Source organism: Sus scrofa, chromosome 10 (genome assembly GCF_000003025.6).
Source record: "Sus scrofa isolate TJ Tabasco breed Duroc chromosome 10, Sscrofa11.1, whole genome shotgun sequence".
Lineage (NCBI taxonomy): Eukaryota > Metazoa > Chordata > Mammalia > Artiodactyla > Suidae > Sus > Sus scrofa.
The window spans coordinates 38,853,833-38,880,912 of NC_010452.4; the positions used below are offsets into that span (position 1 = coordinate 38,853,833).

The window sequence follows — 27,080 nt, forward strand, 5'->3', positions numbered from 1 at the left end:
TGTAGGTTGCAGACGCGGCTCGGATCCTGCGTTGCTGTGGCTCTGGTGTAGGCCAGTGGCTACAGCTCCGATTCGACCCCCTAGCCTGGGAACCTCCATATGCCGTGGGAGCGGCCCAAAGAAATAGCAAAAAGACAAAAAAAAAAAAAAAAAAGACATTCAACTTTGATTTAAAAAAAGAAAATCTCTAAGTAAAATAAGAACAAGTATTTTTCAACTAAAAAGTTAACTTAATACTCAATGATGAACATTATATTTCCTTTATATACATGAGGAAGATAGGTTTTTTAATTTAATATTCTCCATTAGTCAATACAAGCAGCAGAAGCAGCAGCATGAAACTGGAAGAGAAGAGGTAAAATCACTTAAAGATCTGAAGAGGACTTCCCGTTGTGGCTCAGTGGTAACGAACCTAACTAGTACACATGAGAACATGGGTTTAATCCCTGGCTTTGCTCAGTGGGTTAAGGACCTGGCATTGCCGTGAGCTGCTGCGGAAGTCACAGACATGGCTCCGATGTGGCATTGCTATGGCTGTGGTGTAGGCTGGCAGCTGCAGCTATACTTCGACCCTTTAGCCTGGGAACTTTTATATGCCATGGGCACAGGCCTAAAAAGACAAAAATAAATAAATAGAGAAATAGACAAATATCTGAAGGAAAAAAAATGTAAGGTATTGAGATGACATTTTTTAAAAAGGCATTGGAAAAGCATAACAAGTTCTTGGACAGAAAATCTCAATACCAAAAAATATAAAAATCCATCTGGTAAGTGACAAAATGATCCATTATGGGTACTCAGTACACATAGAATGTGACAAACGTTGACATAAAATCCCTATCAAATAGTCAAATTAAAGTATTTTCACATGACCCCACCCCCACCCCTAATCAATTAACTGTGTTTTAAAAAACAAAAAAACTGAACACAAAAAACCCTTCCATTCAAAAGTGTATTCTTCACATAGGAGGAGCATCTCAGCAGTAGGAATTTTGGCCAAAATCCCATCCTCTGGACTCCAGAAAAACTAAGTTATGGTTCAGGTGCAAATTCCAACATTTAGTTTAACATTTTTGTTAACTAAATGGCCTTGGTTACATGCTAACTATTCTCTCCCTACTTAGCATGAAAAGAAAAAATGAGATCAAATTAAAATTCATGTTACTACTTAGAACAGCCTCTTGGTCTTAGTGCAGTACACAGAAAAGTGACTCCTGCCTTTTGGTATCAACTATGTTCATGTCAATGCTCTAGAACAATGAGCTGACAAAAACCACACATGTGCAAAGTCAGATGTGCCACGGTTGTGTGAGAACAGGAATTGTCAGTCCCTCCCCAGGACCCAATCCTGTAACTCATCTCATGGCAACAACAGCTGCCCTTAGAGACATCATTTATTTCTATATCTTCCCTTAAGTAACTTACTTCTGCAATGTCTTCATTTCCTCATTTATAAAATGGGCATGACAGCAACTGCCTACTGGCTTTCGGGATTATCAAAGACTTCAAATGAAAACACAGGTACAATTGCTTTGAAAGGTTAAAAAGTGCTCTGCAGATGTACTGTTCTCACGTGGCCCAGAAGAGTCATGATGGAGGGCCGAGCCACTCACCATGGGCTGATCCTCATCAGTGGAATTGGGAAGCAGGTGAAGAAGACAGTGGCAAGGAGAAAGGGCTTCCTCCCCCACACATCAGACAGAGCGCCTATGAGTGGGGCACTCAGAAAAGAGAGCAGGCCCTGGAGAAGAAAGCAGAAGCAAAAGTCATATTTATAATGGGATCTCCCAATTACTTGTAATTCTTAATTTCCTAATGCATTTCTAAATGCTCCAATTCACTTCAGTGGCCCCCAAACATAACAGTTGGAGACATTAAATACAAAATATCATTGAAAAAAATTCTAACAAAATTTGTAAGCATGCTGTTTAAAAGGGAAGAAAGCGATAAGAGCTTGTTTTCTGGAAGCAACTGGAAAAGAGAGGTGATGCTATGTGTGTGTGTACGTATATAAATAAATATATATAAACACACCCACAGTGGACCCTTAACATGATACACACCAAGCTTACGGTAAGAAGCTAGAAACTTAATTCATTTTAATAAATATGTATATAGCATATCTATGATGTGCAAGGCTCTGAATTAACTGGTGAAATGAAGACACTCAAATGAATACATACCTTCTGCTCTCAAAGGGCTTATAAACTAATAGGGATTAACAGGATGATTATGCATATACTAAATGTCCATAAGACAAGTAGATTCTCTTTCCAACAAAGTTAAAGTTCTATCTGCCTAGTGAACCTACGACAGAGATAATGCAAGCTGCACAAGAGTTGAGGCTAAGGGGAAGCAAGAACACCACGCATAAGAAAAGGAAGTAAGGAAACTCACATTTACCACTTCCTCACAATTTGCTAGTCACGCTGCTGGCCGGCCACTTCCATACCATATCTATGTCAGGGCCCTTTATGGTGGCCACACACCTGCCTCTCAGACCCACTGGTGCCACAGTCCTCCCTTCACCTGCTCTGTATGTACAAACAGCCACCACCTGCCTTAGGAACATAGCCTCTTCTGAGTTCTGTGCCTACAGCCAAATGGACTTCTCTACTTGGGACATTTAACACTCACACTGCTCCCTATATACCTGAGCAAAGGTCCACACTTGCCATTTTGGCTAAGAAGCTGTCTAAAGCTTTTCCATCATTCCTCCATTCCCCAAGATGATTTTTCAGATCATGCTTTTGTCTCTATCCATCCCCTACTATGACACAGTTCAGCATTTCTTACTTGGATTGAAATAAAGCCACCTTAACTGTCCCCTGCCCCTGGTCCTATTTCCCTCTAGTCTGTCTTTCACATACTCCCAAGAGCAACCTTGATGAGATGCATATGTCAATTTTTTGATATCTTGTTTAAACCCAGCAATGATCTCTACTGTGCAGAGTTTCAATTCTTCAGCAGGTATTCATGGATGAAGTAATGACTGTCTGAACTTTGCTTTTAGAAGTTCCCACTGTGGTGCAAAGGGATTGGCAGCATCTCTGGACTGCTGGGACACAGGTTCCACCCCGAGCCCAGCACAGTAGGTTAAGGATGCAGCGTTGTCATAGCTGCGGTATAGGTTGCAACTGCAGCTCAGATCTGATCCCTGGCCTGGGAACGCCATGTGCTGCAAGATGGCTAAAACAAACAGAAAAACAAAATGAACTTTGCTTTTAAACAGTTCAAATAAAAATGAGTGAAGGAAGGGAGTTCTCTTATGGTACAATGAATTAAGGATCCAATGTTGTCACTGCAGTGGTTTGGGTAGTTGCCACAGCACAGGTTTGATTCCTAGCCCAGGAACTTCCACATAACACAGGGGCAAACCCCCCCCCCAAAAAAAAGAGTGAAGGAAAACCAGGATAAAACCAAGAGTGGGAAAATGCTGATATATAATGAAACTGGATGATAAATACATGGGTGTTTATTATATTATTCTTTCCTTTGTGAACTTTCATAATACTTTTAAAAAACTCCTCAGCATAAGCACAAATAGAACCGTCCAAAAGCTGGCACCTAACACACACCCTAAGCTTTGGCTAATGCAATATTTCTTAGGTTTTCTGAACATCCCATGTTCCTTTGTGCCAATGGGCATTTACTTGCAAAGGCCCCTGCTGTGCCTGTATATACTTTCCACACTTGGACCTGGTAATCTACAAGTCACTCTTAACAACTATGGGCAAGAAGCACCTTGTCCTCTTATCTATTTTCTTAGCTACACAAGCATAATTAATCACACTAGTTTTGGAAGGCTGCAAAATAAACAATCCCCACCCAACTCCCCCCACCCACCCCAGACGTGGTACACCCTATTACAATTATTTGTTGTCTATCTTTGCTATTGGATTAGAAATTGAGATTAAGGTCAGAGGGATGGTTTCTTTTCATCCTGTATCCCTGGTGCCTATCACAGGGCCTGGTAATAAGGGCTTTTAAAGAGGTTTGGTAAACTGAATAGAACTTGCAAGAAGAAATCAACACACAGTAGCTTCCAAGGTGACACTGATGAGAAGAAAAGGAATAGGATTTTAAACCCCTATCAGCCACCAATAAACCAGAGTCAATGGGCCAGGAGACAAGTAAAATGAAATAAGGGGAAGTGAGAGGAAGACTCAACGGAGGGCAGACAAGCTAAGGAGAAAAGACTCTGGCTCCTCTGAAATAAAATATTAGTCCATGTTCAAACCTTGTAACTTCTAAGCCATGGTGGATTACCAGGGCATTTAGTCTATTCTTACGTCAAGAGAGTTAAATGACCTCACTTTTTTTTTTTTTTAATTCTCTTTGCCTTTTCTAGGGCTGCTTCCTGCGGCATATGGAGGTTCCCAGGCGAGGGGTCTCATCGGAGCTGTAGCCACCAGCCTACGCTAGAGTCACAGCAATGCAGGATCCGAGCCGCATCTGCGACACACACCAAAGCTCACGGCAATGCCAGATCCTTAACCCACTGAGCAAGGCCAGGGATCGAACCCACAACCGTGTGGTTCCTAGTCGGATTCATTAACCACTGCACCACAATGGGAACTCCTGGATCTTTTTATCTTTATTATATTAATAATGAAACTAAGGTTAGGAAGGATAAATTATGACTAAGATAACACAGTTAATATGATGTAAAACAGATTTTTAAAGCTAAAGCAATCTACAGCCATATTCATTCCTTTGTGTTTAAGCTATATGAAGATATCTTGCCAGAGCCATGCTTTGCTGTAGGGTTCTCTCGTTATATCCCACCCTTGAAACAACAGCCAGTTATTAAACTATATAACTCCTTATTTAAATTCAATAAACTGAAGTTCAATAGTTGTTGAAGTTAAGTAAGTATTTGCCCATGCCCATGATTCAAACAAATACCTTTTATGTTTTTTTTTAGAGTAACACTACGGATGGCTCTAAGTGAACATGTAATAACATGCCTGTTGGCTTTAGGGTGCAGACTTAGTTGGGTTTTTTTTTTTGCAGAACCAGAATAAAACACATTTTATTAGCTCCACAAGACAAAATTAAAAGATATATGGAGTATCCTCTACAAAGATCTACTGTAAGGATAAATTTATGTTCTATTGGAGTTCCTGTTGTGGCTCAGTGGAAATGAATCTGACTAGTATCCATGAGGACGCAGGTTCGATCCCTGGCCTCGTTCAGTGGGTTAAGGATCCAGCGTTGCTGTAAGCTGTGGTGTAGGTCGCAGACGACACTCAGATCTGGCGTTGCTGTGGTTTTGGCATAGGCCAGTGGCTACAGCTCCCCTTCAACCTCTAGAGCCTGGGAACCCCCATATGTCATGCGTGTGGCTCTAAAAAGACAAAAAAAAAATGTATGTTGTATTTTTATCATTGTCTTCTCTCATTTATTTATTCTTTTATCATGGAGATAAAAACTGCTCACAAACTGGTGCTTAAATGAACAGATACCAGATTCCTGATAATATTCCTCCTCCTCTCAATGAATATTAAGAGCATCTTGTTTCATTTTATTTAAATTGCCCTGTTTTATTTATGTTATTGTTGTAAGCATCCCAAATTCATTTTGTAAACAGGTAAAGAATAACCAGCCTTCATTACAATTAAGGCTGCTCAAAGCTATGAATTCAGCAAATTTCTATGGCTGAATTCAGCAAATTACTAAGGCATAATTTTAAGTGTGCTGTTCACCACCAAGTAAAATTACGTAGATAGATATTATCTAAGTTGAAACAGTCAATTTATATCCTGTATCAATATACTCTACTACAAAGTGGGACTGGAACATTTATTTTAACCCCTTATTTATAAGCTTTTCTGAAAATACTACACTGAAATTTAAATAATGAATTAAGGCTAATTAAATGAGAGCGCAGAAAATTGTCTTTTTTTTTTTTTTTTTTTTTGCTTTTTAGGGCTGCACCTGTGGCATATGTAAGTTACCAGGCTAGGAGGCAAATCAGAGCTGCAGCTGCTGGCCTACATCACAGGCCACAGCAATGCCAGATCTGAGCCTCATCTGCAACCTAAACCGCAGCTCATGGCAACACTGGATCCTTAACCCACTGAACGGGGCCAGGGATTGAACCTGAGTTTTGTTTTTTTTTTTTTTTCTTGTCTTTTTGCCATTTCTAGGGCCATTCCCGAGGCATATGGAGGTTCCCAGGCTAGGGGTCTAATCGGAGCTGTAGCTGCCAGCCTACGCCAGAGCCACAGCAACGCGGGATCTGAGCCGTATCTGCGACCTACACCACAGCTCACAGCAACGCCAGAACCTTGACCCACTGAGCAAGGGCAGGGATCGAACCCGCATCCTCATGGTTCCTAGTCGGATTCGTTAACCACTGCGCCACGACGGGAACTCCCCGAACCTGAGTTCTTGTGGATACTAGTTGGGTTCATTACTGCTGAGCCACAATGGAGTTCTCCAACTAAATCTTGATGCTTCCTTCTTCAATCTCAAAGTCTGTCTCCAAAAAAGACATTATATTCTGCTGATAGAGCAATTAAAAGCTCACATAATTAAACCTTTCAAATACTTCTGTGTACATATTAATAACAATAAGTAAAGTAATGCTTTTACCAGTGCCTTATGGATTTGCATTGTATTTTATTTTCTCTTTGATAAGCTGGCTAAAAATTTGATTTACAAAAGTTACAAAAGTAAACATTTCCCTAAGTCTCATTTAAACTTCCAGAGTTAAACTGCTAAGGATTGCTGGCTTTGGCTCACTGTATACCTCACAAAAAAACTGTTCTTACCTTTACACCTTGAATGAGACCATTCATGAGGAATGTGTGTTGAGGAAATGTTTCGTGTAGAACCTACAAAAAGCAAATAAACATCAAGACAAATTTAAAACCAAACTAAAGGGAAAGATTTCTGCCTCTGTTAATGGCAGGCTAGGTAAATAAAATGAACCGAGGAATGAAAAAGTTTAAATATCAGTGAAATATAGAAAAGACCCTAAAAACATGAAAAGATAGTAAGATACTGAGACAGAAATCAAAATAAAGCAAGAACCTACGAACACCCAGCATTCAGTTGCTTTTACTACAAAAGTGTTTGTAGCAAAAATAGTTACATTAGCTACCTCCTCAACCACCAACAATATAATCATGCACTACAGAGGTACACAAACTCAGGTATGGACCTGCAGCTCAGCTTCCTGCCCTAGGTAGTCTAGAAAACCTCAAGCCTTAAATTTGGATTGTACTGATCCAGACTGGTAGCACCTTCAGAGGTCAAGAAGAAAAAAATCAACAATCATTTCTGAAAAGGCCATCATCTAGCCTCCAAATCAACGATACATGTATTTTTTCAAACATAATGATAAATACATAATCAAAGGTAATCAGATACAAAAGCAAATCAGAAACCGTGAACCAGAAAACACCAACAAACAAGCAAACAAAAATATAAACAGAAACAGACCATCAAAGACATATTTTGGAATTACTCAACATAGACTTTAAAATTAGCATGCTTATTATTTTGTTGAAAAATATACAAAATAAGTTTTGCAGCAGATTAAAAGAAAAAGAAATTTTAGAACAGAAAAAAGTCAAGTTAGAAACTTAATGGATATGTTTAACAAGATTAACGTAGCTTAAGAGAGAATTAGTGAACCCAAAAGTAGGTCATAATGCAGCATAGCGAGACAAAAGACAGAACATAGAAGAGAAGCTGCAGGAGTTCTCACTGTGGCACAATGGGATCAGCAGGGCCTCTGCAGCACCAGGATGTGGGCTCAATCCCCAGCCTGACACAGTGGATCTGGCGTTGCTGTAATTGTGGCATAGGTAGCAACTGTGGCTCAGAGCTGATCCCTGGCCTGGGAACTCCATATGCCCTGGGGCAGCCAATAAGGAAAATAAAAGGGGGAAGAAGCTCCCTTCCCGCTGAAGTGGAAACAAACCCAACTAGTATCCATGAGGATGCAGGTTCAATCCCTGGCCTTGCTCAGTGGGTCAGGGATCCAGCACTGCTGTGAGCTGTGGTGTAGGCCAGCAGCTGTAGCTCCAATTGGACCCCTAGCCTAGGAACTTTCATATGCCATGGGTTTGGACCTAAAAAGCAAAAAAATAAAGGAGGGGTGTGGGGTGTGGAGAGAGAGGATACAGGAGTTCCCAGCAAGTTAAGAATCTGACATAGTTTCTATGAAGATGTGGGTCTGATTCCTGGCCTTGCTCAGTGGGTTTAGGATCCAGCATTGCCACAAGCTGCTGTGTAGGTCACAGATGCATATCGGATCCAGTGTGGCTGTGGCACAGGGGGCAGCTGCAGCTTCAATTTGACCCTGGCCCAGGAACTTCCATATGCCACATGTGCAGACATAAAAAGAAAAAAGAAAAAAGGAATGAAAAGGAGAAGATATAGCCTTTAGTTTCATCCTCTGAATTTAGTTTCCCTAGCAATCAGATGGGGCAGGCATATTTCTGAAGCCCAGGTATCAAATAAAAGGAAGCAAGAGTCTGCTGTTGCAGTCACCAGCTTTCAGCTAGTCTGTCAATCAAAGTCAACCTTGTCCTCTCCTCAGTCAGGCAAGCAACACTCCTCTCTGTACTGGGCTTGGTAAAACTGTCAGAAATTGCACTGACTCCTCTCTCACCATGCTTTACCAATTCTCTATTTGTTTTCATGAATCTCATTTTCACTCATTCCTAAGCCTTTTCTAGATAATTTATGTATTCTCCTCTGTAGCTTTTATTCTTTTTATAAAGTAGACCATAGGCAGAAATCAACAGGAAGAAATAAACAAAAGCATGGAGTGAAAATAAGAGAGGAGACGCACAGAGGATCCAAAAAGAAAATCTGACAATTAAACTTGTCCAGTAATGACAATGAGGCAGAGCAGTATTTCAGGAGCCAATGGCTGAGAATGAACTTGAATCAATGACAGACATCAATGTAAGATAAAAGCGGTCTAACAATTTTAAACAGTGTAAGAAGAAATATACACACACAAATTAAAATTATATGAGTTCCCACTGTGGCTCAACGGGATTGATGCCATCTCTGCAGTACCATGATGTAGGTTCAACCCTAAGCCCATAGAGTGTGTTAGAGGATCCAGCATTGATTCCTGGCCAGAGAACTCTATAGGCTGAGAGGTGGTCAAAAAAAGAGAGAGAGGAAAAAAAAAAATCTATAGAGAACCTTATTTGGTTCCTAAAAACAGCCAGAGAAATACAGATTGCCTTCAAAAGAACAACAGCTGGACTTTTTTGTAAAAGCAACAACTGAACCAAGCAAGACAAGGAGCATGCTGTCCTATCAGTAATATGATGAGAAAAACAAAACAAACACCAACCTAAAATTTTATACCCAGTTAAAATGTCCTTTGAGAACAAAGACAAATATATACATTTTTTTGAGCTGGCAAAAACTGGTTTATTAACTTACAGTAATGTGTTTACTAACTTATAGATTCTGGCAAATAAAATATAAAAAAATACATTCCCAGAAGAAAACTAAGCCAGATATAAAATAAAGAGCAAAGAAAATGGTAGATATAAATAAACAGTGATGCTACAGAACAAAAAATGAGTCTTATAGGTTTTATTTTCAATTATACAGAATTAAAATAATAGCATTAGCATAAATGAAGTAAGTGACTACAAAATGTTAAATTTATTTACCTCACTTATATTAATATTATTGTCCTGGTTGAGGGTAAAGATATTGATTAATATTAGACTTTGATACATCTGCATGTAATGCCATGGCAACCACAAAATGACAGGAATAGAGAATACTTCCAATACAACAGGAGAACATTTTGCTAACGAGTCAATGCTAAAGAGGGCAAAAAGGAAAAACAACAACAACTTAGAACTGTGGTACACAGAACAGAATAATGAGGCAACTGAATTCACAGAGACTTAATACATCAGTTAAAAGTCAAAAAAGTATACCAAGTTTTAGATAGAATCTGAACCACAGGATTTGGAACCACAGACTCTCTTACACATTGCTGGTAGAAATCTATATTAGTATAATCACTTTAAAAAACAGTTTAGCAAAATCTGGCTAAATCAACGTTTGCACACCTATGATCCAGCAATGTTTAACCACAGAAGAAAGTGAGGTGCACGGACACCAAGACATGTACAAGAATGTTTACAGCAACACTGTTTAAACAATGGAAAAACTGAAGCAAATGTTTACCACCAGAAGACAGAAAATAATTTGTGTTAAAAGCACACAATAGGAGCTCCCACTGTGGGTCAATAGGTTAAGAACCTAAGATCCATGAGGATGCAGGTTCAATCCCTGGCCTCGATCAGTGGGTTAAGGATACGGCATTGCTGTGAGCTGTGGTGTAGGCTGCAGATGCAGCTTAGACACCATGTTGCTGTGGCTGTGGTGTAGGTTGGCAGCTGCTGCTTTGATTCAATCCCTAGCCCAGGAACTTCCATATACTTCAAGTGCAGCCCTAAAAAGAAAGAAAAAATGAAGAACAAGAAAAAGAAAAAAAAAGTGCACAACAGAGAAAGAGGAAGCCCCAGAATAGAACATGAGCATTATCCATGTGATACCACTTTTATAAGTTCAAAAATACCAAAATTAAGTGATAAATAAAAGCTATAACTGTGTGTTACTATATAAAATAATGTGAGCTAAAACTAAAAAATAATCAAGTAAATGATAAATAAAATATTCAGAATCGTGGGAGTTCCCGTCATGGCTCAGTGGAAGCGAATCCCACTGTATCCATGAGGATACAGGTTCAAACCCTGGCCTTGCTCAGTGGGTTGAGAATCTCGCATTGAGTGGCTGTGGTGTAGGCAGGCAGCTGTAGCTCTGACTCGACCCTTAGCCTGGGAACTTCCAAATGCCTCGGGTTCAGCCCTAAAAAGCAAAAAAGAAAGAAAGAAAGAAATTCAGAATCATGGTTACCTTTTTGGGGGAGGTAGAAAAGAGACAAGCAAAGAGGACACAACTAGAAATAAACTATTGTTGGGTTATGCATGAGTTTAGAGCTGTTTGCCACATCCTTAAAAAATATGTAACAGAAATAAATTTTTAAAATAAGGAGGCTAAAACATAAAACAAGGGAGAATGAATGTTTCAATCTATGTAACATGAACAAAGAGTTATGATTAATCTAATTCTATACACTTGAAGTCCTATGAATTATAAAAAATGGGGGGCAGGATAGGGCAACTGTCTCCTAAGTTTAGATGGTTTATCTCTGAAGGTTTTTTTTTTTAAATGACATTAAAATGTACTCACGGAAATGATTTCTTATCTAGTCCCTAAAAACATAAATTTTAAGGTTCAGAAAAAGTTGGTCATCTCAGCTAGTGGCGTGTGAATTTTAACTGCTGTACTGAGAAAAACAGAAATGTAAATAAGGACACCAAGTATCTCAAGTGGAAAATTTTTCAGAAAAATCTTCCCTTAATGACAAATTTCATAGGATAGAGATATAGAAATTTTCTTTAAAGAAAAGGAATACAAACAAATATTAAAACTATTTGTCAAATGTATCACAATAATATGGTAAAACAGCAAAACCCAAGAGTCAATATATTTTACAAGACAATTCTCTGATCCTGAATGTGCCAGTTATTTATCCACTGTCTTTCAGCCCCATGTTTTTCCCTATTATATTTTGTCAGACCAAGGCTGAGAGCTTACAGAAAATTTTCAAACTCCTCCTGTACATGCGTTTCCTCAGTTTTTGCCAGTGGGAAACAGGGTTGGGGAGTGTTGGCGAACACTACACCAATAACTCCAGGGGCTGCCTTCATGCAGTCAAAGGGACAGCAATGCTGATCCTCTGCTGACCCCAGCTTCATCCTCACACTCCGGACCTCTGACCTCCCCTAAAACAATTCTACAGTCAAAATGGTCCAAATGTGCATTCATTATCTGGTGATACAATCTAAGAATAAGAGATAACCTCTTTAAATCTGGCAAAACCATATCCCTGTATGAGAGAACATGGATTTACTGACCTGCACATTAAAATAAATAGATCTAAAAGAATTACTGGCAGTAGGATAGACTGTTTCTGGGTAACAGAGCCATGCCATAGGCAGATCCTCTAAAAATTTTCAATCTGTGCTTTTAAAAACTTTTCTACTTTTTCTTATTAAAAAAAGACAAACAGTAAAATTTTGTTAAATAAGTAAAACAAAGTCAATAATTTTTTTTCACAGAGGAAGGACTAAACACTTCATAAAATAAAGCAGCTGTAAAGAAAACAGCAATATTCCAGACTTTTTATGATATATTCAAAGTTTTTAAAAATACAGTACAGGAGGAGTTCCAGTCGTGGCTCGGTGGTTAATGAACCCGACTAATAACCATGAGGTTGCAGATACGATCCCTGGACTCGCTCAGTGGGTTAAGGATCCGGCGTTGCTGTGAGCTGTGGTATAGGTCGCAGACATGGCTCAGATCCCACGTTGCTGTGGCTCTGGCACAGGCAGGTGGCTGCAGCTCTGATTCATCCCCTAGCCTGGGAACCTCCATGTGCCGCGGGTGCGACCCTAAAAAGACAAAAAATAAAATAAAGCAATAAAAATTTAGCTACTAAAGATAACAGCACAATAAAGTAAACTTTAGTTATTAAAAGTATATTAAACATCTCAGATAAGAACAAGCTTTCATTTTAAATATCTTTCTATACTAAAAAATTCAAGAACAATATTGCCTTTACTCTTGGGAAGGACTATAGTAAACATAAAAATACCATGGCATTTGCTTTAAAAAAAACCTTCAGAAAGTTTGGAGAACTGAACTGACTTCCAGTACAATGAAGCTAATAAACATCTGTATGTGTGTATAAATACACACACACACACATGTATGTGTATATATACACACATTACATTCAAATATACACACAGCTCTTTTTCTCTTCTACCTAAAGTATCACTCATATGACAGAAAAAAAAGTGAAACTAATTTACAGCATTCACTATTTACCTGGAAAAGTGAAGCAATTCTGGATGATATAGAGCAGATGGGAAAAGGCTGAGAAAGAAATAGTCAAATGTGAAGGTAAAAAAAGATGTTTGAAGTTATCTTTTCAGAATCCACCGGGCAGGGTGAGGGGGGGGTGCGGACCCAGAATTGGAGGAGGAAGAACATCCATAACTGACTAGATTATTAAAAGGTTATTAACAGGTATCTTTTCTCAAAGCTGCTGACCTTTACATATGTCCCCAGGATGAGAACCATAAGCACAGTTCTCTGAAGTGGGACTTCTAAGTAGTAATGGATACTTGCAGAATTGAATGGGGCTGGAATTCAAAACTAATAAGTCTCCCAGGTGGCTTATGGCTGCCAAAAGTGGCAAAAAGCCCTACTATAAATCAGTACTATAGAGGAAATCCCAGAGCACCAATACTTTCAGAGCTGCTATAAACAATCCTTGCAATTCATTATTACAGAACATGGATTTCCAACTGGGCTGGAAAAAAAAAGTCACTCTGGCTACCAGAGATGTCTAGACAATGACTGGCAAATTGGCAAAATTGTCTCATAACATATTTTCCAAAGTGAGTTGGTTGCCAATGTGTAAATTTCAGGAAATTCCACCAAACTCGATATTATTTTCTAGCATCTCATAGAAAGTCAGAAGATTTCAAAACATGGAGCCTGAACTGCCATGTTACCAAATGGCTAAGTAGATAGTGGCTGCTACAGTAGGAGCATGTATTCCAATGGCAACACCAACCCAATTCTTACCCTGCCTCTCACTTGTGTAGCCTCAGAAGACATTTGGTTTCACAAGCACTGATCTACCCTCTCATTTGTAAATATAAATACATAAAAAATTCTACAAATGAATTTGAGGAAAACCAATAAAAGGCACAAAAAGTAACACAAAAAGGAGTTCTCACTGTGATGTGACAGAATCAGTGGCATCTCTGGAGCACAAGGACACAGGCACTAGCCCAGCACAGTGGGTTGCCACAGCTGCAGTGTAGGTCTCAACTGCAGCTCAGAACTGATCCCTGGCACAGGAACTCCATATGCTTCAGGACAGCCCAAAACAAAAAACAAAAACACAAAAAGGTAAAGATAAGGGAGTTCCCGTCCTGGCGCAGTGGTGAACAAATCCGACTAGGAACCGGTTCGATCCCTGCCCTTGCTCAGTGGGTTAACGATCCGGTGTTGCCATGAGCTGTGATGTAGGTTGCAGACGCGGCTCGGATCCAGCCTTGCTGTGGCCCTGGTATAGGCCAGTGGCTTCAGCTCCGATTCGACCCCTAGCCTGGGAACTTCCATATGCCGAGGGAGCGGCCCAAGAAATGGCAAAAAGACAAAAAAAAAAAAAAAAAAAATCAACTTCATTACCAAATAACCAAATCATGGTAGGAAACAGAAGAAAGCTTTAAAACAAGTGTAGGTGTTCTCCATAAGAGTCAAGAGGATGCTGCATGTATTCAAAACAATACGCTGCACAAGGTCCTGCACCAATCAAAGCAAAACAAGTAAGCAAAGTCTTCAAGAATTTTTTACAGAAGATAATACTGAAAGAGGAAGACGAGCACTAGAATGTACACATAAAACCTACCTAAACTATAAAGATGAATAAATGAATTTAGCAAAATTACTAGATTCATGGTCAAGATACAAAAATGAATTGTTTTATGAACTAAAAATGAACAAACAGAAAATAAACCTTTACAATAGGATCAAAGCCCAAATACCCAGGAATAAATCTAGTGGAAAATACATGCACCGAAAAATGTTAGCTTCAGGAGGAAGAGATGGTGGAATAGAAGGACTGGAGCTCAACTTCTCTCCTAAAAACAACAAAATTCACAACTAAAGACTGAGCACTCTTCACTCAAATGGATTGGAAACCTTAAAAAATATACCCTACTCCAGAAGAAAAACAGGAGGACACATCAACAGGTAGGAGGGGTGATATCGTGATATAAACAACCCCATACCTCCCAGGTGGGAAGCTCCACAGACTGAAAACTAACTGGTTCACGGAGACTCACCTACAGGAGGAAGAGGTCTGAGCCACACATCAAACTCTCACGTGTGGCGATTCTGGAACTGGGAGAAAGAGCCCCCGGAGCATCTGGCATTGAAGGCCAGTGGGGCTTGTGCGCAGGAGTTCCACAGGACTGGGGGAAACAGAGACCCCATTCTTAAAAGGCGCACACGGACTTTCACGTGCACTGGGTCCCAGGGCAGAGCAAGGTCTCCACAGGAACCTAGGTCAAACCTGACTGCAGTTCTTGGAGGACATCCTGAGAAAACAGGGTGAATGTGGCTTGCTGTGAGGGAAGGACATTGAAGGCAAAGCTCTCAAGAATATTCAGCAGCTGCCTTCTCTGGAGGTGGCCATTCTGGGAAAATTTGGCCCCACCAGTCAGCTGCTGAGAAGCCCCAGGGCAAACAATAATCCAGGTGGGATCACAGCCCCACCCCTCAGTCAACAGGCTACCTAAAGACCCCTCAGGCACACAGCTGCCTCTAATCCCATCCAGAGACTAAGCCCCACCCACCAGAGGGATTAGAATCTGCTCCACCTACCAGGGGGCAGGCATCAGGAAGCCTACAGCAAGCCCCCATACCGACTTCAGCCACAAGGGGGACAGACACCAGAAGTAAGAGAGGCTACAACTCTATTAGTTATAAAAAGGTCACCACACCAAAAGCCTATACAAATGAAAAGACAGAGAACTCGAACTCAGATGAGGGAGAAAGGAAAAACCCCAGAAAACCAGCTAAGCCATGAGGAGATTCTTAGCCTCCAGGAAAAAGACTTTAGACTGTTGATGCTGAAGATGATGCAAGACATTGGAAATAAACTGGAGGCAAAGATGGATAACTTACAGGAAACACTGAGCAAAGAGATACAAGATAGAAAACTTAAACAAGAAGAGATGCAGAACACAATAACTGAAATAAAAAATTCACTAGAAGCAGCCAACAGCAGAATACAGGAGGCAGAAGAACGAATAAGCGAGGTGGAGAACAGATTAGTAGAAATTACGGATGCAGAACAGAAAAGAGAAGAAAGATTGAAAACAAATGAAGAGAGTCTCAGAAAACTCTGGGACAACGTGAAATGCACCAACATCCGTATTACAGGGGTGCCAGAAGGAGAAGAGAGAGAGAAGGAGACAGGAAAAATATTCCAAGAGATAATAGCCGAAAACTTCCCTAGCATGGGGAAGGAATCACTCACTCAAATCCAGGAAGCACAACGAGTACCATATAAAATAAACCCAAGGAGGAACACCCCGAGACACATATTAATCAAACTAACCAAAATTAAAGACAAAGAGAAAATCTTGAAAGCAGCTAGGAAAAAGAAACCAGTAACATACAAGGGAACCCCGATAAGGCTATCGGCAGATTTTTCAACAGAAACTCTGCAGGCCAGAAGGGAGTGGCATGATATACTCAAGGTGATGAAAGGAAAAAACCTCCAACCAAGATTACTCTACCCAGCAAGGCTCTCGTTCAGATTTGAAGGAGAAATCAAAACCTTCACAGATAAGCAAAAGCTGAGAGAACTCAGCAACACTAAACCAGCCTTACAACAAATACTAAAGGAACTTCTATAGGCAGAAAAGAACAAGAGAAGAAGGAAAGGAAAAAGAGCAGCAAAAACAAATACAAAGTTATTAATAAAATGCCAATAAGAACATACATATCAATAATTACCTTAAATGTGAATGGACCAAACGCCCCAACCAAAAGACATAGACTGGCTGAATGGATACAAAAACAAGACCCATATATATGCTGTCTTCAAGAGACCCACTTCACTTCTAGGGACACATACACATTGAAAGTGAGAGGATGGAAGAAAATATTTCATGCAAATGGGGATCAAAAGAAAGCTGGAGTAGCAATACTCATATCAGACAAAATAGACTTTAAAATGAAGAATATTTTAAGGGACAAAGAAGGACATTACATAATGATCAAAGGATCAATCCAAGAAGATGATATAACAATTTTAAATATCTATGCACCCAACACAGGTTCACCACAATATATACGGCAACTGCTAACAACCTTAAAAGGAGAAATCAACAATAACACAATCATAGTGGGGGACTTTAACACCCCACTTACAGCAATGGACAGATCAACCAGACAGAAAATCAATAAGGAAACACAGGCCCTGAATGAAGCATTAAACCAGATGGACTTAATGGACATTTCATCCAAAAACAACAGAATACAAATTCTTCTCAAGTGCACATGGAACATTCTCTAAGACTGATCACATCCTGGACTACAAATCCAACCTCGGTAACTTTAAGAAAATTGAAATCCTATCAATGTCTTTTCCGACCACAATGCTATACAACTGGAAATAACCACAAGAAAAAAACTGCAAAAAAACACAAACACGTGGAGACAACAACATGCTACTAAACAACCAATGGATCACTGAAGAAATCAAAGAGCAAATTAAAAAATACCTAGAAGCAAATGAAAACGAAGATATGACACTCCAAAACCTATGGGATGCAGCAAAAGCCATTCTAAGAGGAAAGATTATAGCAATACAAGCCCACCTCAGGAAACAAGAAAAAGTTCAACTAAACGAGCTAAGTTTACATCTAAAGCAGCTCGAGAGAGAACAGACAAGACCTAAAGTTAGCAGAAGGAAAGAAATCATAAAGATCAGAGCAGAAATCAATGAAATAGAAACAAAGAAAACCATAGAAAAGATCAATGAGGAGTTCCCGTCGTGGCGCAGTGGTTAACGAATCCGACTAGGAACCATGAGGTTGCGGGTTCCATCCCCGCCCTTGCTCAGTGGGTTAACGATCCGGTGTTGCCATGAGCTGTGGTGTAGGTCACAGACGCGGCTCGGATCCTGCGTTGCTGTGGCTCTGGCGTAGGCCGGTGGCTACAGCTCCGATTCAACCCCTAGCCTGGGAACCTCCATATGCCACGGGAGCGGCCCAAGAAATAGCAACAACAACAACAACAACAACAAAAAAAGACAAAAAGACAAAAAGACAAAAAAAAAAAAAAAAAGATCAATGAAACGAAAAGCTGGTTCTTTGAAAAGATCCACAAAATTGATAAACCCCTAGCCAGACTTATCAAGCAAAAAAGAGAGAGGACTCAAATCAATAAAATTAGAAATGAAAAAGGAGAAGTAACAACGGACACCACAGAAATACAAAGCATCATAAGAGACTACTATATGCAACAATATGCCAATAAAATGGAAAACCTAGGACGGACAGATTCTTAGAAAAGTACACTCTTCCAAGACTAAACCAAGATGAAATAGAAAAGACGAATGGACCAATCACAAGAACTGAAATTGAAACTGTGATTTTAAAACTTCCAACAAACAAAAGTCCAGGACCAGATGGCTTCACAGGCGAATTCTATCAAACATTTAGAGAAGAGCTAACACCTCTCCTTCTGAAACTATTTCAAAAAATTGCAGAGGAAGGGATACTCCCAAACTCATTCTATGAGGCTACCATCACCCTGTTACCAAAACCAGACAAAGACTCCACAAAAAAAGAAAACCACAGGCCAATATGACTGATGAACATCGATGCAAGAATCCTCAACAAAATACTAGCAAACTGCATCCAACAATACATTAAAAGGGTTGTACATCATGATCAAGTGGGATTTATCCCAGGGATGCAAGGGTTCTTCAATATCTGCAAACCAATCTGTGTGATACACCACATTAACAAACTGAAGAATAAAAACCATATGATCCTCTCAATAGACACGGAAAAAGCCTTTGACAAAATCCAACACCCATTTCTGATAAAAACCCTTCAGAAAGTGGGCATAACGGGAACCTACCTCAACATGATGAAGGCCATATACGACAAACCCACAGCGAACATCATTCTCAATGGTGAAAAGCTGAAAGAATTCCTGCTGAGATCAGGAACAAGACAAGGATGTCTGCTCTCACCACTACTCTTCAACATAGTTCTGGAAATCCTAGCCATGGCAATCAGAGAAGTAAAAGAAATAAAAGGAATCCAAATTGGAAAGGAAGAAGTAAAACTATCCCTATTTGCAGATGACATGATACTATACCTAGAGAATCCTAAAGACTCTACCAGAAAACTGTTAGAGTTCATCCATGAATTTGGCAAAGTCAAAGGATACAAAATCAATACACAGAAATCAATGGCATTTCTATACACTAACAATGAAAGAGCAGAAAAAGAAATTAGGGAAGCAATCCCGTTTACCATTACATCCAAAAGAATAAAATACCTAGGAGTAAACCTACCTAAAGAGACAAAAGACCTGTACTCTGAAAACTATAAGACACTGATGAAAGAAACCAAGGATGACACAAATAGATGGAAAGACATACCATGCTCGTGGATGGGAAGAGTTAATATTATCCAAATGACTATACTACCTAAAGCAATCTACAGATCCAATGCAATCCCTATCAAATTACCAAGGACATGTTTCACAGAACTCGAACAAAATTTTTAAAGTTTTTTTGGAAGCACAAAAGACCCAGAATAGCCAAAGACATCCTGAAAAAGAAATGGAGCTGGAGGAATCAGGCTCCTGGACTTCAGACTATACTACAAAGCTACAGTCATCAAAACCGCATGGTACTGGCACAAAGACAGAAATACAGATCAGTGGAACAGGATAGAAAGCCCAGAATTAAACCTACACACCTACAGCCAACTCATCTATGACAAAGGAGGCAATAATATACAATGGAGAAAACACAGCCTGTTCAATAAGTGGTGCTGGGAAAACTGGACAGCCACATGCAAAAGAATGAAATTAGAACATTCCCTAACACCATACACAAAAATCAACTCCAAATGGATTAAAGACCTAGATATAAGACCAGACACTCTAAAACTCTTAGAGGAAAACACAGGCCAAACACTCGCCGACATAAATGACAGCAACATATTCTCAGATCCACCTCTTAGAGTAATGACAGTAAAAACAAAAATAAACAAATGGGACCTACTCAAACTTCAAAGTTTCTGCACAGCAAAGGAAACCCTAAACAACACAAAAAGACAACACACAGAATGGAAGAAAATCTTTGCAAGTGAATCCACTGACAAGGGATTAATCTCCAAAATTTATAAATACCTTCTGCAACTCCATACCAAAAAAACAAACAAGCCTATCAGAAAATGGGCAGAAGATCCAAACAGACAGTTCTCCAAAGAAGACATACAGATGGCTGAGAAACACATGAAAGAATGTTCAACATCACTCATTATTAGAGAGATGCAAATCAAAACCACTCTGAGGTACCACCTTACACCAGCCAGAATGGCCATCATCCAAAAGTCTACAAACAGTAAGTGCTGGAGAGGGTGTGGAGAAAAAGGAACCCTAGGACACTGTTGGTGGGATTGTAAATTGATGCAACCACTGTGGAAAGCAGTATGGAGATTCCTCAGAAAACTAAACATAGAACTACCATTTGATCCAGCAATTCCACTTCTGGGCACCTATCCAGAGAAAACCACGACTTGCAAAGACACGTACTCCAATGTTCACTGCAGCACTATTTACAATAGCCAAGACGTGGAAACAACCTAAATGTCCATCGACAGAGGAGTGGATCCAGAAGATGTGATACATATACACAATGGAATAATAGCCATTAAAAAGAACGAAATAGGAGTTCCCGTGGTGGCGCAGTGGTTAACGAATCCGACTAGGAACCATGAGGTTGTGGGTTCGGTCCCTGCCCTTGCTCAGTGGGTTAACGATCCGGCGTTGCCGTTAGCTGTGGTGTAGGTTGCAGACGTGGCTCTGATCCCGCGTTGCTGTGGCTCTGGCGTAGGCCAGTGGCTACAGCTCCCATTCAACCCCTAGCCTGGGAACCTCCATATGCCGTGGGAGCGGCCCAAGAAATAGCAACAACAACAACAACAAAAAAGACAAAAAGACAAAAAAAAAAAAAAAAAAAAGAACGAAATACCAGCATTTTTAGCAACATGGATGGACCTAGAAACTATCATGCTAAGTGAAGTCAGCCATACAATGAGACACCAACATCCAATGCTTTCACTGACATGTGGAATCGGAAAAAAGGACAGACTAAACTTCTTTGCAGAACAGATGCTGCCTCACAGACATTGAAAAACTTATGGTCTCCGGAGGAGACAGTTTGGGGGTAGGGGGATGTGCCTGGGCTGTGGGATGGAAATCCTGTGAAATCAGATTGTTATGATCATTATACAACTACAGATGTGACAAATTCATTTGAGTAATAAAAAAATAAAAATTAAAAAAAAATTTTAAAAAACAATGTTAAACCCTAATTCAGAGAAAGTTTTAAAGGCTGTGTAATGAGAATATACCATGTATCTTAGAGGACTCAATATGGTAAAGATGTTGGTCCCTCTCAATTTATAGGCAATGCAATCAGAAACACATACATGTAAAAGAAAGAACTTGTATCTAGTACATACAAAGAACACCTACAAATAACAAGAAAAGGACATACAATTCAATTATTTTAAATGGATTAAACACTTGAGCTGACACTTCACAAAGATATTTACATGGCAAATAAATATACATAAATGGAGTTAACTTCATTATTAGGAAGATACAAATTAAGGCTACATTCTCCACATCAGAATGATTAAAATGAAATAGCAACTGTGGGTGAAGATGTGGAGCCCGGCTGGTTGGAGGGTAAACCAATTCAACCACTCTGGAGAACTCTTGACAGTATATTGCCCAAATTGAACAAAATCCTGCATTTTTCCTCCTAGGTATACATTATAAAAATACAAGAAAAATGTATACACATTCACCAAAAGACATATACAAGAAATATCACAAAAGCAATAGTTGTAATAGGTAAACATAGGAAATCCAAATGTCCAACAACAAACAGAATGGATTTCAAGTCACCTGTTAAAAAGGATTCACAGGACTCAGAAACTGTTACACTCACAGTTACAATTGTAGCAAAAAGATATAGCTCAGAACTCAAACTCACTGTCCTTGCCTGAAGCTCAGTAGCTTTAAAAAAAAAAAAAAAAGTGCTTCTCAGTTTGTTGTGTGCCTTTGGTCGAATTCCAGAGCACTGAAATGGTTTTGACCGGTCTGCTCAGCTTCATTAGAACAGAATTTGCTGAAGTCTTCACATGTCAAAAGCCAAAAGTCTGATAGCAATTTTTAGAACAAAAAATGAACTTCACCTCTGAAACATGTGAAACACTATCAAGTGTAATGAGAGTCTCAAAAGGAAAGGAAAGGAAAGAGATTTGAAAAAATGGCCACAAACTTCCCTTCAAATTTTTTTGGTCTGTTTTTTAGGGCTGTAACTGCAGCATATGGACATTCCCAGGTTAGGGGTCCAATCAGAACTGTAGCCGCTGGCCTGCACCACAACCACAGCAACACCAGATCTGAGCGGAGTCTGCAACCTACATTACAGCTCACGGCAATGCCGGATCCTTAACCCACTGACCTGCCTCCTCATGGATGCTAGTCAGATTCGTTTTCCGCTGAGCCACGACAGGAACTCCCCAAATTTGATTAAAAAAATAATAATAATCTACGACTCCAGAAGCTAAACAAATCCCAAGTAAAGTAACACAAAAAAATCCACACCTTAACATATAACATAGTCAAATTCTTGAAACACAGAGAGAAAAATCTCCAAAGCATCAAGAAAAAGGAAATTAGTTAACACTTATAGCAGGAACTAAACTTATTCTATAAAGGAACATACGCTACACAGTAAATATTTTAGGGAAGATGGCATGTGTTGCAACCACTCAACTCTGCAATTGTAGAACAAAAATTGCCACATTCAATTAGCATCACTGTGGTCCAACAAAATTTTACTTATGGATACTTACATTTGAATCTCATATAATTTTTATGTGTCACCAAATACCTTCTTTTGGCATTTTCCAACGATTAAAAAATTAAGAAAACATTCTTAGTACTCAGACCACATTAAAAACAGACAGTGGGCCAAATTAGCCCTGTAGGCCATATTTTCCAGACCCCCCTAACATAAAGAAAACAATACTATTACTAGCTGACTTCCCATAAGATATTATGGGTGCCAGAAAGCAATACAAAGATATATTAGAAGTGCTGAAAAATCTTTAAAAAAAAAACAAAAAACACAAGGCACACCAAATATTTTATATACCAAATTTTAAGACAAAGAGACCCAGCAATGGTTACCTTGTATTTCCAGGTCAATTATTCTTTTAATTATATTAAGATGGAAATCAGCATTTTTTTTAAGCACTCACAATTTATAGATATAAAAATATGCTACACACAATAATAGGACAGAAATAAATGCCAAAGTTCATTGCAATTGATTAGCCAATGCTCATTATATCATAACAGTCAGCTGTGCGGAAGAAAGCAAAGATTTAATACACTGTCATTATATAATACAGATATGTTCATGGAATGTTACTTTCTGAAAACTTGGTCAAAACACCAACATGAAACTGTCAAAACCATAAGATGAGCCTGGAACATCTTGTGAATCCAGAAGGCAAGATAGTCTCCCTGTGACTATAGTTAGAACTTTACTTTCTTTTCATGTGCAGAGCAAATCATGCCTCAAAGTGCCTGTGTATTATGCTAAAAATGCCTCACAAACAGCCCTATCCATCCCATCTACCTCAGCTCCCAAGAGGAAACACTGATAAAGCAATGGAAGCAGAAGAGCTGGACTGTGGAGCAAATAAAGGGCTGATGAGATAGAATATATGTTTGTTGAATGAACACATATTTTGAGAGTTAGTAAGAAGGGAAAGGAAAACTGAATGTGGCAGGAAAGTGTTTAAAGAGCCATACAGAGAGAAAATGCAGTGGTATGGAATACTGAGTCCTTGAAATCTCTAGCAGGATTCCAGGAAAGTCAGCTTGCAAAAGAAAGTCTGCAAATTGCAAGAAATAAATAATAAAATTCTTCACTCACAGGAATTAATAAGAAGTATATCTTTATTGAAAGAAGTGTCCTATTTAACTATAGCTGAAGACCTTTAAAAAAGCTTAATCAGATTACTTTACTTATATTAAAATGGGATCAGGCCCTCTAAGAGGATGCACATTCTGATGAGGGAGTAGAATATCAGGCAGGGATATAAGACAAGAGAGGTCATTTTTACATATGAACTACTACCAAAAGGTTAAGATCACTAGGTGAGGCCAACTTTACAGTTGTGCTTCAGTGTATTAGAGGTAGAGACCCTTTTGATGGTGCTTAACTAACAAGCTAGAGTTGTAATCTAGGACATGGCCACATGAGACAGGCAACAAATCTCACAGAGAAAATGACTAAGAAGTAAATTGCTCTATATTACTTCAAACAGAGTATCCTAATTATCGCTAGGACACAGAGATAGCCTGGATAAAATATGAAGATGTATATACTGTTCAATATCTCTAAATCCTTATCTCAAGACTATTTTTCTTGCCTTCATGGAAATGGGATAGAGCGCTGTCCACTAGCTACAGCAAGGGGGGTTAAAAAAAAAAAAAGAGAGAGAGAGAATGCACACGAACTATCATCCTTATAGTTACATCAAGGTGGGTAAGAGAATCACGATTCTAAGAACTAGATAACCCCAGCATAAAGAAAATAACAAACTCCAATTGTGATAAAACAAGCCCTATTTTTGTCCCTTCCTTCTCTAACAATATTATCATTTCTCTGTCCAACCAGAAAAGGCAGAGAGGGTATATGCTAGAGAAAAATCTTTCTTTTCAAAAGGAGTGAATCAGTCCCCCCACATCAAAAAGAAACAGCAAACTGTGGGGTAAAGTTTGGGGAGATGGGAAAGTAAAGGGCATATAGCTTAATTTAGCAACACCAAGAGCTTAGAAAAAGGGAATGAGCACATCTACTAAAAAACACCTCTTCTATGACACTCTAGACTAATGCTAACAACCCTGTACTGCTCACGTAAACGTTCATTTTAACCAAATCTTTACAAGTGGCAAAACTTCTCAGAAACTGCAAAGAGACAGAAGGGCAGCATTTTACCTAGCTTCTAAGACTACATTCCAGGATCTAAGAAGAACACAGAAACCCTAGAAAAATTCACTACTTTGGGCAGTAAGAAGGAAGAAGGTGCACTGGTCCCTGGGACATATTAAATTAACCAATTAAAAATTTTAAAAAGTGTACAGCAAAATCATATGTAAGGCTAAGAGCCACCCTCTAAAATTCTCTATTTTCTAAACCTAATTTGGGAACAAAGTTCATCTGTATCCAAAGGAACTCTCTGGTAAGGGAAAGAGTTAACAACAATGATTTTTAAAGAACAATTTAAGACAACTAAAATGTAAGGCCAATTTAAAAAAAAACTTTATTAAAACTAAGTGTTGGAGTTCCCGTCATGGCTCAGCAGTAACAAACCCAACTAGCATCCACGAGGATGCTGGTCTGGTCCCTGGCCTCGCTCAGTGGGTTAAGGATCTGATGTTGCTGTGAGCTGTAGAGTAGGTAGCAGACACAGCTTGGGTCTGGCGTTGCTGTGGCTGTGGCGCAGGCCAGTGGCTACAGCTCCAATTCAACCCGTAGTCTGAGAAACTCCATATGCCATGAAGACAAAAAAAAAACTGTTAAGTAGTTGCTAAGCACCTAAAATATGCACCCCAATCTTTCCTTCAACATTGCCCTTCCCTCTAACCATACATCAAACATCCAGTTCTTGCTAAGAAATTCAACATTCCTCTGTGAAGAAATGGCTGTAGATCGGCTACCAAAAAAGGAAACTGGGACACTCTTACAGTCATCATAGTCACTGCAACAAGGAACTTAGCAATCTCCTATTACAATGTTCTTAAGTCAAAGGCCAGTAAACCCACACAAAGCAAGCTACAAACTTCAACAAAGCTTTGTGATAATTTCCCTTAGGGCCTTAGGGCACCTTAATGATTTTCTTTCTTTTTTCTTTTTTAGCCACCCCATGGCATTTAGAATTACTGGGCCACGGATCAGATCCAAGCTCCAATTTCAACCTATGCTGCAGCTGCGGCAACGCTGGATCCTTAACCCACCATGCCAGGCCGGGGATCAAACCTGCATCCTAGCACTCCCAAGACACTGCCAATCCCGCTTTGCCACAGAAGGAACTCCACAATTTTCCTAAGCATAGAGATCACAGTTTTCCACAGCACTCCCAAGATTTGGTTCAATGGGAGTGGTCCTGCTACCCAGGAATATTTAATAAGCAGCCCAGATTTTTGTTGCAGGTGGTTCACAGTCTACATAGTGGAAACAACCCAGTGGTAAACAGTCTTAAATCAATGTCAAGACTTAATACACACCTAGACATATAGCCCTGGAGACATATGCTTAAGACTGTCTCTGCTCTCATAAACTAGGACCTAATTCAGCAATACTTACAGTTAATGTTGGAGTTGTCAATAAGCCCCATGCAAAGAATTCAAGGAAGATGACAATAGCAGCATGGTATACACTTGGTCGGCCGAAGCCTTGCAGCTAAAAAAGGAAGAAAGTTATTATGAAAAATAGCTATGAGAAACCCATTATCCTAAAATGGTATCTAACACACACACACACACACACACACACACACACACACACACAAACTATAAAATCAACCTAGGGGAGTTCCCATCATGGCGCAGTGTTAACGAATCCGACTAGGAACCATGAGGTTGCGGGTTCGATCCCTGGCCTTGCTCAGTGGGTTAAGGATCCGGTGTTGCCGTGAGCTGTGGTGTAGGTCGCAGACTCGGCTCGGATCCTGTGCTGCTGTGGCTCTAGCGCAGGCCAGTAGCTACAGCTCCAATTCGACCCCTAGCCTGGGAATCTCCATATGCCGCAGGAACGGCCGTACAAAAGACAAAAAAAGACAATAAATAAATAAATAAAATAAAATCAACCTAGGACCACTTATACTATTGAAGGAAAAACTTCATTCTGTGGTATCCCTGATCTCTTCATCTTCTCTCACCACAGAAGGTGCCAAGATTCTATACTTTCTACTTGTCCCATCAATGCAAATCACTGGAACTTTGGTAGAAAATCCTGGGTCCTTAAGAGAACAGGGTTCCAGAACCTGAATATTCTGTCTGAACATGCTAATTATGTG

The 27,080-nt window shown here is 39.6% G+C and overlaps 1 protein-coding gene across 1 annotated transcript in view; it reads right to left on the minus strand.

Moving 5' to 3' along the window:
- MFSD14B (major facilitator superfamily domain containing 14B) overlaps positions 1–27,080 on the minus strand; it is a 54,039-nt gene that overhangs the window by 18,468 nt on the left and 8,491 nt on the right. The window contains exons 2-4 of the mRNA NM_001243400.1: positions 26,369–26,464; positions 6,780–6,842; positions 1,614–1,741 (exon numbers count right to left, since the gene is read on the minus strand). Coding sequence (NP_001230329.1) covers positions 1,614–1,741; positions 6,780–6,842; positions 26,369–26,464 — 287 coding nt within the window. The remainder of the gene's footprint in view (positions 1–1,613; positions 1,742–6,779; positions 6,843–26,368; positions 26,465–27,080) is intronic.